The following is a 13,606-nucleotide window of genomic DNA, read 5'->3' as shown; positions in this document are numbered from 1 at the left end:
TGAAATCCAATGGAACAATAACATAAATAGGTTTTAAGAATTCAGAATATTATCCCCGTCTACCATTAAAACAAAAAGCCGGATCATGTAGTATCTCCTTGCATAATCAAAACAATAAAAAGAAAAATTGAAGTAATAAGAATGTCGAAAAGATTTCATCTCCTAAGCCAGCAGAAAAAGATCAAACCTGTACCAATAACTGGCATTGATTCATACTGCCTCTCTTGATCTCGTCATCATCCGTATAAACTATCATCTTAGTACTGGCGAGAGAGAAGGATGAGAGTGAAGCGAACTTGCCTAAGAGCATATAACTATTAATGAAAATATATATTTAACTTAAGGGTAAATTCCTTCTCTCTCGCTCTCTCTCCACCTAGCAGTTTCTCAATCAGATAAACCGCACTTGCTCTTGAGGTGTCGCTTAAATTGCATAATATCTCCTCCCCATTTGGTAACCTTCTGGTTCTCACAGACCCATATCTCTTGAGCCACCTGGTTGATGAGTCTAAAGTCATGACTAACAAGAACCAGACCACCGTCCCATTCCTTCAAAGCCTCTGCCAAGGAATCAATAGTCTCTATGTCCAGATGGTTAGTGGGCTCGTCAAGTAGTAACATGTGTGGCTGCCTCCAAGCTAACCAAGCAAAAATCACTCGGCTCCTTTGTCCATCTGATAAGTTCTTCATTGGCATCATTTGAGCTTTGCCCGTTAAACCGAACCTCCCAACTGCAGCCCTCATTTTATCTTCTTCGATTCCAGGGTACTCCCTCATCATGAACTTGACTGCGGATAGTTCTACATCAAGTTTTTCGGTCAAATGCTGATGGAATTGAGCAATTCTCAAGTGGTTGTGGCGACGAACCATGCCTTCTTGAGGCATTAAATCCCCTGTCATCAATTTCAGCAGTGTACTCTTACCAGCTCCATTGGGGCCCACAAGTGCAACTCTTGAGTCCAGGTCCACCCCAAAGTCTATGTTCTTGTATATTTGATGCTCTTCTGAGTAACCAAATGAGACTTCAACAAATTGGAGCACCGGAGGGGGAAGCTTCCCAACATCAGTGAAGCGGAAGGTCAAAACCGAATCCCTAGCCACCTTTTCAGTTAACCCACCACGTTCCATTTTTGCTAATGTCTTCTCCTTACTCTGGGCTTGGCGAGCCAGCTTTGCAGATCCATGACCAAAACGAGCAATGTACTCTTTCATATTTGAGATTTGTTCCTGCTCCCATTTGTACTGCTTCATCTGGTTCTCTTCAAGTTCAGAACGGGTCTGCAAATATTGATCAAAATTACCAGTGTAGAGTTTTAGCTTCTTGCTTTGCATGTGGATGATATTTGTGCAAACCCCATTCAAAAAATCTTGGGAGTGAGACACAACAACCAGGATCCTGTCAAAATTCTTCAGTGTCTCCTCCAACCAGACACAAGCTTCCAGATCTGTCGGCACAAGGGAAATAAGAGTAAGTCATACTTTATGAAAAGTATCTTACGGGTCTTCTGCAAATTCACATGATCTACAACTCAAAACTCACAACCATGGCATGGAGTGCCTTAAAGGAGGTCAGTCTGTGTACTTCAGAGATTCCATAAAGGGCAAGCATTTACTAACAAAGACAGAGAACGATGCCTTACAACACACCAGAAAGAATCAAGATCTCTGTTTCTCCTTGGAATCAAATGTAAATGGGGTACGGACAACTAGAACTGCGCATATGAATTGATGACAATTGCTTTCCATTAATATTCACTAAATTCTGAGACATGGAGGAAGGTGAGAGAAGCTCCTCAATGCTTAGGAGGATGAGCTCCCCAAACTTAGGATAAAGATCACATTAAGAAGGTCTACCACTCTACCCCGCATTGTCACATAAATGCAACTAGACACTCCACACTCCTAGCAGACTTATAACATATAAATATCTTCTTTATGAAGATTCTAGGACCTAAAGGAGTAGTTTACTTATTTCTTGAATTTGAAAATTCGTATTTTATATTAAGAAAAAGATGACCAGCATAAGAGTAAATTTCTAAGACCCAATAACAAAGATTGAGATGGTCAACATTACCAAGATGATTAGTAGGTTCATCAAGCAACAGGATAGTGGGTTTCATGAACAAGGCTCTTGCTAAAGCTATCCTCATTCTCCATCCTCCTGAGAAATCACGAGTCTTCTTTGCTTGCATATTCTTGTCAAAACCAAGACCATACAAAATCTCAGCAGCACGTTTCTCGGCAGTTGCTACATCCAATGATTCTAATCGCTCGTAAATGCGATCCAGAGCTTCACCACCACCACCATCCTAAAGACACGATAACAGGAAATCTTTCATCAATTTGTGAATTCTCAGATGACAATTTTTTGAAATGACTGAAGTCTGACATACCTCTGCTGCCAAAGCTTCCGCTTCTTTTTCCAGTTGAATCCTCTCATCGTCACAGTTTATAACAGCCTCAAGTGATGACATGTCAGATGCCTCAATCTCCCTGCTGAGATGATAGATATCCATGTGGTCTGGGATAGGTAGCTCCCGGCACCCTATGGCTGTAAGGAGAGTAGACTTCCCACATCCATTCAATCCCAGCAAACCGTAACGCCTAGAGTAACACAAGAGAGAGGGATGACGTGGAGAAATTTAGTACTCCATTACCAAAATGACAAGATTTTATGAAACATATGGTAACCAAATTAATATTAAAACAGACAAACCTGCCATAGTTAAGCTCCAACTCAGAATCCACTACGAGATCATGACCATGGAAGGTAACAGATAAAGACTCTATCTGCAATCATCAACGATACAATTTTGAAGAGTATCAGTATCACAAAATGCCAAAATGTTAACAAGCTTATCCAACAAAAATTGAGACGGAAACCACAGGTATCTATCTACCTTGATCGCACTGAAGTTCTAAAAGCAAAATACATGGTTTCAAAATAATTCCAATAAACTACAGCTTTTATTCATGCATCAATAAGTAATGAGAATTGGCCTCAAGTCTTCTTCTGCACAACTAGGTCTCGACATTAACACCAAAAAACACAGAATAAAACACCAAAAATACAGAACACCAAAGACTGACATACTTCAAAACATACAAAATCTGAATCCTAGCTCACGAACACTATTCACTTCCACAAATTAGAGCAATACGCTGGGCTACAATCAACGTTAACCTAACAAAACTCAAACTCGAGTCTTGTTAATAATAACTGAAATGACAATAAAATTTACATAGAACACATAAAACACCACAGAAGAACCTAGAAATATGTTAATTAATTGAAGAAAACACATAGATACATAATCTAAAGCTGAAGGATTAAGGCCCAAGGCATACTGCATCAAACTGAAAGCAATACAAGTCCCAAACGAGACTTGAGATGACTTCTGAAAAAACAAAATTAAATTTTTATCACTTTTTTGTCGAAGGATGAAACTTTAAAACCCTAATACCTGAATCTAATACACAATCACCTAGTATATCTTCAAATATACACTAACAGATCCAAACAGAACAGAATCACAAACATAAGCAATTTCCCAAACATATCAAGTCATTAACACAGAAATTTTAAGACTTACATGGATATCTCTTGAGAGAGGATGAGAACAGAGAACTCCAGTACAGGTACGATCTGATATCACAATATCACCAATTCCATTAGCTAACTTATCAACACTTCCATTAGAAGCCGACTTGGAAGAAGTAGCCGCCGCTGCTTTGCCTCCTCTCTTGGCCGCCGCCGCTGCCTTCTTCTGTGCTGCCTTCTTTTTGCTAGCGTCTGAAACCATATTTCTGCCTACATCAATCAAAAACACCAAAATCGATCTGTTAGAAACCCTAATAAATATATACACAACAAATACAACACCAAACCCCTAAAATTTGATGAGATCTGGAACAATAAGAACGTTTACAAACCTTGGAACGATTAGCCGGTCGAGAATCCGAAAGGGAAAGAGTAGTTTTGAGATCGAAGAAACTAGGGTTTCTCGATTTTCAGTTCACTTTTTCTTTCCCTGGTTATGAAGTTAGGTTTTATTTCTCTTCTTTCTTCGCGGAAGAAGATGAGAGAGAAAATTATCACCCTCGAAATTTGAGGGTTAAGAGGGTTTGTGAAGGAGGTAAGAGTTTGATATTTATAGAATTCTTTTGTTTCGTTGTAGTATTCTTTTGCTGAGTTTGATATCAACAAAGTAGAAGATACCACGTGGTAGTAAGCGTTTGTGTTTGCTTTTAAATGGGAACTACTTGTGTACGTAACGTGAGTGAACATAACTACACATTCTCAAGCGGTTGTGGTCAAATAATGAGCCGACCATTTCCTCGGGGCACAAGAGGCGGCAACCTGAGGTTTTTGTTTACTCACGTACTCCAAAGTGGGTTGTGGTTGTGTCATTGACTACCGTCCATTCAATTTGACCACAACACTACCTAGATGCCTTTCTGTCCGACTGTTCTCAAGTTCTTTCAACAAAAAAAAAAAAAAAAAGTATATTCTCAAACCTCAATTGGCTATAGTGTGAGGTCCGCCTTAGGCTTCCAAACTTTATAATGGAAGACCTTATTTAATGTGCCGGACTAACCATTTGAGAATTTCAGATTTGATAAACTCTATTAGTGCTTACAAATCACTCGAAATCAATTCAAAACTAATGAAAAAGACTTTTCAAACGTTTTATCATTTGAAAACTAAATTAAAAAAAGTAAAATCATAAGAAAAAATTAAGATTGTCAAACGAGTTTTTAATAAGAAACGGAGATCGTTTGAAGTCTTTCTTTTGTCCTTTTCTTCGATAAGCAAACTACATTTAACACTTTCAAAAGACACGAAGAAATCCAAGGGGGTTGATGAAGATTTTTAAAACAAAAATAGAATGAAAATAGAGGGAAAAAATGACGAAAAAAAATCAGAAAGAGTGTTTGGGCACTTACAGATAAAATGGCTAGAAAAGTGGACTGCCTGCAAAACAACAAACATCTCGCCAAAAGTGTAACGTCTATAGAAGCACAAACTAAATAACCTAAGAGACTAGATCAATCTCAATCGTTCTTATCTCTTTTCAAACCAAATAACTAGATTGTTATTATTAATAAAGAAAAATCTAGAAACAATTTCCTTGCGGTAGGAGACAAAAACATTAAATTCTTCCACTCTCAAGCCATTCAAAATAATAGGAATAAAAAGATTAAAGCTATCAAAAACTCGGATGGGGACTGGCTTGAGGAGAGAGATCAAATTCAGGCTACATTCACTCATCACTTGTTGAACATTAGCTCTTCTTCTAATAATAATCCGAGCATAGACAACCTCAACCTTTTTCACCCTACCATTACAGCAGATCAAAATCTAGAGCTAGTTAGTATCCCAGATCAGGAAGAAATAGATAGAGCTATTAAACACTTGAAAAGGGAGGCGGCCCCGGGGCCCGATGGTTATCCCCCATTTTTCTTTCAGTCGAACTGGGATACAGTTAGCCCCAATATTTATAGTTTAGTTCAAAACTTCTTCACTTCAGCTGAGCTCCCCTCTGATACTAACCACACCCATATTTGTCTGATCCCCAAAACCACTTCCCCCCAAACGCCAGCGGACTATAGGCCCATTAGCCTTCTTAATACCACTTATAAAGTTATAACGAAAATACTGGCTGATCGTCTTAAACACTCTCTTCAGAACATTATTTCCCCTTTCCAAGCGGCCTATATCCCAGGCAGACAAATCACGGATAATGTAATAATAGGACAGGAAATCATACATTCTCTCAAAACCATGAAAGGTTCTACGGGTTATTTTGGGCTGAAATTAGACATGTCCAAAGCGTTCGACAGAATTGAGTGGAACTTTCTGACCAACATTATGACTAAATTAGGTTACTCGGATCATTGGATTAAGATGATTACTCAATGTATTTCTACTTCCTCGATGGCGGTTCTCATTAATGGCCGGCCGGGTACCACCTTTTTCCCCACGAGGGGTATTAGGCAAGGTGACCCTCTCTCTCCTTTTCATTTCACCATTGCCATGGAAGGTCTCAGCCGGCTGATTAATGCTGATCACGGGGGTAATAAGTTCCAAGGGTTCCCTACTAACAACCCAAACCTGGAAATTTCACATCTTCTGTTTGCAGATGACTGTATTATTTTTGGTCGGAATTCTATAGATAACATACATACTCTCAAGCATATTCTCAAAACTTTTTGTGAAGCTTCAGGCCAAATGATCAATTATAGCAAATCCAATATTTTCTATTCCAAAAACTCCCATCCGAAATTTAAGCGTCTTATCATGAAAACGCTTAAAGTTTAATATGCCTCGGCTTCGGAAAAATATCTTGGCGCCCAGTTATTTATTGGGGCGCATAAGAAGAAGGTCTTCAATGACATTCTTCTTAAAATTAAAAATAAATTAGAGAAATGGAATCACAATTTCCTCTCTCAAGCTGGGCGTACTATTGTCGTTTCGACAATAGCGGCGGCCGTACCCCGATACCAGATGCAATGTTTTACCCTTCCGAAGGGTATTTGCAAGAGCATTGCGACTTTGCAAAAGTCTTTCTGGTGGGGTAAGTCTAAAGGTATTTGCACGAAAAGTTGGTCCTCGATTTGTCGACCAAAAAATTAGGGGGGCTAGGTATCCATCCCCCTGAACTCGATAACCAAGCCATGTTAAGTAAGCTTGCTTGGAGGATCAAAACTGAACCAAACGCTATATGGGTGCAATTCCTTAAAGCCAAATACTTTAGCCACACAGAAAACCCCTTGCCAGCTAAACCTCATCATTCGTGGCATTGGAAAAATATAAGCAAACAACTGAATAACATCGAAAAATACACCGCCTGGGAAGTCCACAATGGTAACAAGATTGATATTTGGAATGAAAACTGGATTCCATCATTGCACCATCCTATTACTAATAGTACTAACTCCCATCTTTCTAAAGTTTCGCAGCTGATAGAGGAATCCAAGTGGAATGAAGCTCTACTGAATAGTACTTTTGATAGTAATACTACTAACTTAATTCTTTCTATTCCCCTAGTAGATAACGAAGAAGACCAAAGAAAATGGACCCTAACAAAATCAGGTAAATTTTCGGTTAAATCTTTATATCATAATCTTTGTACTAGTATAAACTCCCCTGTACCCATCTCTCCAAACTGGAACTTCATATGGGCTATTCCGGTCATCCCCAGAATTAAACTTTTCATGTGGAAGATTTGCACTAATGCCCTCCCGGTGAGGGCAAGAATAGGTAAATACATTGACAATAATCTGTCTTGTCCTAATTGTTCAGAAACTGAAACTATCGAACATGCACTTCTTCATTGTCCCTTAGCCAGAAATATCTGGTTTTACTTCAATATTCAGTCAATCTAAATACCATCAGTAGCAGATTGGATTTTTACCTGGGAACAGGAATCTCAAATTAGTACCACGACTGATAACACCCACTTTGCCATTATATTATGGATAATCTGGAAAATTCGGTGCGACCATTGCTTTCAACATGAGATAAACAACCTGGATAAAATTATGAACATGATCTCCACTTTTCCTAAATACACAGAAGTTAATCCGACAAATACCAACATAGAAACAGGAAAATGGAACCCCCCAGACAGTTCCTCGCTAAAAATCAACGTAGACGCTTCCTTCCTAGACATTCATAATGTCATAGGAACGAGCCTGGTTGTTCATAACAATGAATCCAAATTTATTGCAGCTAGTGCTACAACCTCTAGGAGCAGAAACGCAGAAGAGAGCAAAGCTATTGCTATTTTAAATGGCATGATTTGGGCTGAATCCCACAAATATAAAAATATTATCATTGAAAGTGATAATAAAAATATCATACAACATTTAAAGAATCAAAGTAATGAAATTCAATGGCAATACAAAATTCATATAAAGAAAATTCAGGACATCAAGCGACGGCTGGATAAAGTTAAATTCTCCTACACAAACAGGAAGTTCAATCAAGTTGCAGACAAGTTGGCGAAGTGGGCGAGAAAGAGGAACAGGAACCAATCTTGGAATAATGTACCGTTTATGATTTCTAAATTGTATTGTAATAAGACTCTTTTGTGTTAGTTAATATATTCTACCCTTTCAACAAAAAAAAAAGATTGTTATTATTGATTACACTTAGTTTTCCTTTGCATAAATCTGGTCTGGTGGTGTCATTTTCGCTTACTTCAATGTGGGTATTCAAACAAATGCTTTCTAGAATAAAGCTTGAAAAACATGTGTATTGTGGAAAGAGAAACACATAAAATACATTGCCCATGTGTCGAAGAGTTTGTGGAAGATAGCATCAGAGTATTTAGTTGGTCGGTCTCCAAGCACTTACTTTTTTTTTTTTTGAAAAAAAAAGCAAACATCATTTACCAGGTACAGTGATAGATGAGGTAAGTCTGAGATGTTATTTTGCTTATCAAATAGCTCACAAAATATGTAGAGATGGTTAGTTGAGGGTCGGCCAAGAGATTTTGGAAGCCCCAAACGACTTATAAGAATGTGGGCCACATGTGTTGCCAATAAAAATTTGGTATATTGGTAATTTTACGTTTTCTTTGCACTTAATGTCGGGTTTAAAATGGAATTGTGTTGATAATTATGCAATATGACTTGCACGATTTGATTGAGTTACTCGAAACCGACTCGGATTCGAAAAAATCCTAGTCGGTATTTAGTCGATCTTCTGATTAAGTGGTTCAACGAGATACTCGATAGAATCGATGAATCAATATCTCGGTTTGTTTCATTTTTATTTTTAACAGGAAAATGGAAGAAAAAATTAAAGTACCGAGAAGTCATGATTCTCTGAAAAGAAGTAATAAAGCAAAAAAAAAAATCCAGCCTTCTTTCCTTTTGGTGGTGTGATAGTAGGTGTGGTCCGACATTGGTTCCAGTGTTGTATAAATGGTGGTGGTGGATATGGTTGTGGTGGTGGAGGTATAGTAGTGATGGTGGTGGTTGTAGTAACTGGTAACGGTGGTGCTTCTACAGAAAAATGCAAATGGAATCTCTTGGAGATCAAGTTTATGAGTGTTACAAAAAGAAAAAAAAAAACCACCAATTCTCGGATATTAAAAAAGTTATGTAAAAGAACCAAAACTGTATATGCTCTTATTTTCTTAATGTACCATGATTAATGTATTATGTTTGATTTATCTAAATTCGGACTTATATATTATTTCTTAATGTAAAAAATCTGCTGCAAGATTGATGGTTTATCTTTATATTAGTACTTTATACCGAATATTATATTTCTGTGTAAGATAAGTTTATGACAATTTGTTCGATTTCACCAATAAGTTCGTTAAATTTGATTGATACAACTGACACATAGCACGTAACACAAAGGTAGAATTAGGGGTGGGAAAATTGCCCATGAGCCCGCACCCGCCCACAGGCACCCGAGCCCAAGAGTGGCCATGGGCGCCCGCGACCCTATAGGGTAAAACCCGCCCGTCCCGCTAGGTGTTAGAGGGCGGGCTTGGGTAAAAACTCCTACCCGCGCCCCCGTTTAACCCGTCCACGAAAATACCCGAATGAGCTATCCGCATTACCCGCCCACATGACGCGTCAACAAGCTTAGATAATTCTCCTACAACCTTTAGATTCTTTCCTAGTGTTTTGTTTATAGCCGTTTGATTAATTCCGAGGGTTCTTGAGTTTGTATAAGAAACTCACTACTGTTGTCTCACCTTCACAGGTCACAACCTCATCTTGCAACGCCCCTTCATGGGTTCTTCTAGCCTCTCTCATCCATTTCCATCATTTCTTTGCTTAAATTCTAATATCCTCATAGATCTATCATCTATCCTTATAAAGTTGGTCTCTCTTTTAACTAACTTTAATGGCGGATTGCTTCAATATTTCTAATTTTCAGTGGATAAGCTCGACCCTTGTTTTTATTATATAGATCTTATTAAGTGATTCAAAGATCAAGACATAGATCAAGTATGGGCTATGATACTCCTTTTTTGTATATAAATATGATTTTATTTTTGTGTTTTTTGTTAACACATCTGATTCTTTGTTTCTGTTAGTAAATAATAACAAATGATTTGATTTGGTGGATAGCTCGGCTATTTATTTGGTTGCATCTTCTGGATTAGGTTATGGAAAAGTATAGAAAAGATTTTGTTGGGTTTTGTTTTTGGAATTTTTCTTTAATATAGAATATAAGACTCGTAACTTCTACTTGTTGAATCACATGATGATCACTTGTTTCTGTAATCTCATATAAGCTTTTGATATTACTTTTCGTTTACTTTGTTTTATCTACTTAAATTTGTCTTATTACTTGTTGAATCACTTGCTAATGATCATAGTGTATTTGATTATAGTTTGTGAGTGAATGATAATGGGATAGTTAAACTTGAACTGAGATTACTTCTTGTTTTGAAGTAATTTCAGTTTATCTCATAAAGCCCGCTACCCGAACCGCCCGAGCCCGAATTACCCGAGTCAGTTAGCGGGCTTGGGCGGATAACGACGCAAAGAAAGTTGAAAATAGCCCGCCCGAATAACCCGCTTACCCTAATGGCCAAAAATGATTTATGCCCGTCCCGTCCGACCCGATGCCTTAAGTACCCATGGGTGCCCATACCCGCCCGATTCCCACCCTTAGGTAGAATTATATTATAGGTATTCAATCAAATTTGTTTGATTTAACCAATGAAATTTAATTATAATGTGTCGAGACTTCTCTCAAAGAATTTCCACTATATAAATACAAGTGTATAAACCGTGTTCTTCAAGCAGGGACAGTTCTATCAAATGCGTTAAGTGATGTGAGTATGTTAAAATAGATTTAACCTAGAATATTTAGTGAAACACATCTGAAAAATCGATTTTAATTTAACATAATTCGATTTACAAACCCACGAACAAACTCAGAAAAACTGAGTAGCACAAAGTAAACTCTAACTGAAATTCAAAATTTTAAATGAAAGCTACAATGTGAAAGTAGTCTTAACCTTATAAGTTCAAACATCTAAACATTTCAAATCAGAACATAGAGCTATTCAAAATCTCGTTTGTCGCCTCCACAACCACAACCGTACGATCTTGTGGAAGAGCTGTTCAAACATCTAAGCATTTTTAATATTTGACATTAATTGGCCTAATTGTAATGTGCTATGTGTCATGTGTTAATGTGTTATGTGTGTAGTTAGTTTCTCTCTCTAACTCACCTATATAATTCTACCAATGAATACCTATAATATTATATATATATATATATATATATATACCTACCAATGAATTATATTATACCCATTAATTGACCTAATTGGTATCAATCAAATTTGTTTGATTTTACCAAATTGTCGTAATATTATAGACAATTTTCACATTGTAGCTTTCATTTAAAATTTTGAATTTCAGTTAGAGTTTACTTTGTGCTACTCAGTTTTTCTGAGTTTGTTCGTGGGTTTGTAAATCGAATTATGTTAAATTAAAATCGATTTTTCAGATGTGTTTCACTAAATATTCTAGGTTAAATCTATTTTAACATACTCACATCACTTAACGCATTTGATAGAACTGTCCCTGCTTGAAGGACACAGTTTATACACTTGTATTTATATAGTGGAAATCCTTTGAGAGAAGGCGCTCGACACATTATGTATCTTTAGATCAAGGCATAAATATAAGACTAGTGGGTGTGTAGCACAAACCAATCCCTAGTTGTCTTATACCTTTACATTAGTATCACTACAAGTACGTAAGAGTTTCTCTAATGCAAAACTCCCTAAAAAATTAAATTGGTTTGTGTGTGTTTTTTTATGAGAAAAATTGGTTTGTGTATTAAATCTCGATTGAGATTTTCTTTTCTAGATAACACTAATCAGTACAAAATACATCTTTCATGCAACACTCTAAATACTTAAGGGACATTTCCTAGCTGAATAGTTTCGTTTTTATATTTGGGTGGACAATTGAGATCCTTCAAAGAAATCACAAATATTAAGTTTTTTCTTAACCCACATCTCAAAATTAAATGCCGCTACATCAACTTACGACCAAATTGTATTTTACATTGGAGAGAGATTTTTGCAAAAAAACTCAAAACATCGTAGAGAATTTTTCAATACAAGTCTTGCATGGTCAGTGAATTAATCAACAAGACAGCTATTATCACGGATATATGAACTTGAAGTATAATGACTTGTCCATGAAATAGAACATTCAATGGCGAGTGAAAGTTAAATCAGCATGTATTACATGCTTATCTAGTTATCTATGTAATAATAATGATTGCGCATGAAATAGAACAGGTTTGGCCTGGTTCATGCGCCATGCCCACAATCGCAAAATTTTGTGTTGTAGCATGACTAGTGTGACCCCCCGTGTCCCAAAATAGACACGACTCCTCCCCGGCAACCTACAGAAGAGCCGAAAATCCGACAACATCTCCTCTGTAAATCGAACCGGTCGTACTTGTAACCTGTCATGCAAACCATACATTCGCATACACATACATAACGGAAGTTAAAAATAAGACATAACTAAACTAAAAACTCTGGTTCCAAGCTGAACCACCAACACTAGGTTAACTCAACCTGCACACAACCTTACATCCCTACACAACCTATGTGATACATATATATTTACATCCCTGCAATCCATCTGCTAACCCTGTCGCTGCAGATGCTACTAACGAGGAACCTGCATACTAACACACTGGTAGGGGGCCAGTAACTCACCGACACGAGTTAACTGGTAGAGGAGTCCCAAAACAAAACTACGATAAAACCATTTTCGCCATAAAACATGCACACGTATAAATATATATCAATCCTACTCTAACATACAACAACACCCATGGTATGCTCCTCAATCAACAGAGAGTTACCCAGAGAACTCTATAGTACTTGGGCTAGTATCGTCCCATACCGGCACTAACCCAGGTACTCAACTTCTCTCGAGAAAGTGACTTACCCCTAGGTAGGTAATCCCCTCTCCCACTAGGCAACTCCACAGTCATTGAAAAGCTAACCTCGTGATAAATATATACACCTAGCTTAACTAGATACGTTTTAGCTTCACCGAAGTCGAATAGTCAGGTCTTCCCTCCAGTATTCGTGTTGGGACGAAAAGCATATTCTCATCGGTACCCTAGCATGCAACTATCCCTTCTGGTTTTGGAAAAGTATTTATTGTGTCAACAACCAAAATAATACTCTTTTCTTGTGCATCCTTCACCACAATCTCAGCAGATTCGGAACTCGCCCGTTACGCCCTCGACTGAGATAGGTTTTTTAAACATTACTTATCTTATCACACACAGAAGTGGCACAACCAAGAGTCATATCATAACGTGCAGAGGGATCCCAATCACCAAACCAGTCGGGCGGTCAGAGGTGTACAGCCTCTGAGCCCCGAGGGTAAGAACAAACAGGCTTACAGTCCAATCGAGCGGTCAAGGGTAGCAAATCCCTGAGCCCCGAGAGTCCAACCTAAACGAGAATCCTGGCCAGAAAGTGGAGCATTACAGCTGCCAAGACCCTCATGACTCGTCTCAGTCCACTTCACCTATCACATACAACATACGAAATCGTTATGTCAAAACATTGATTAT

At 37.7% G+C, this 13,606-nt stretch overlaps 1 protein-coding gene across 2 annotated transcripts; it reads right to left on the bottom strand.

The window, feature by feature from the left end:
- Positions 1-4,537, bottom strand: LOC147558233 (ABC transporter F family member 1). Of its 2 annotated transcripts, none has more exons than XM_086659790.1 (6): positions 3,934-4,537; positions 3,594-3,811; positions 2,717-2,790; positions 2,394-2,604; positions 2,075-2,309; positions 1-1,445 (listed from the first exon to the last, which is right to left on the bottom strand). In XM_086659790.1, the coding sequence occupies exons 2-6, from the start codon at positions 3,801-3,803 to the stop codon at positions 388-390; spliced, it is 1,788 nt and encodes a 595-aa protein (XP_086515916.1). In that variant the 5' UTR covers positions 3,804-3,811; positions 3,934-4,537; the 3' UTR covers positions 1-387. The 2 variants fall into 2 exon arrangements, with proteins under 2 accessions (XP_086515916.1, XP_086515917.1); XM_086659791.1 differs by having other exon boundaries at positions 3,594-3,807; positions 3,934-4,383.
- Between the last annotated feature and the right edge of the window lie 9,069 nt (positions 4,538-13,606).

The sequence above is a fragment of the Eschscholzia californica genome, unplaced genomic scaffold (genome assembly GCF_041429995.1).
Source record: "Eschscholzia californica isolate CP2 unplaced genomic scaffold, dmEscCali1.0.p SCAF_2, whole genome shotgun sequence".
NCBI lineage: Eukaryota > Viridiplantae > Streptophyta > Magnoliopsida > Ranunculales > Papaveraceae > Eschscholzia > Eschscholzia californica.
The sequence above is the reverse complement of the archived record's forward strand: the minus strand, read 5'-3'. Positions and strand labels throughout refer to the sequence as shown.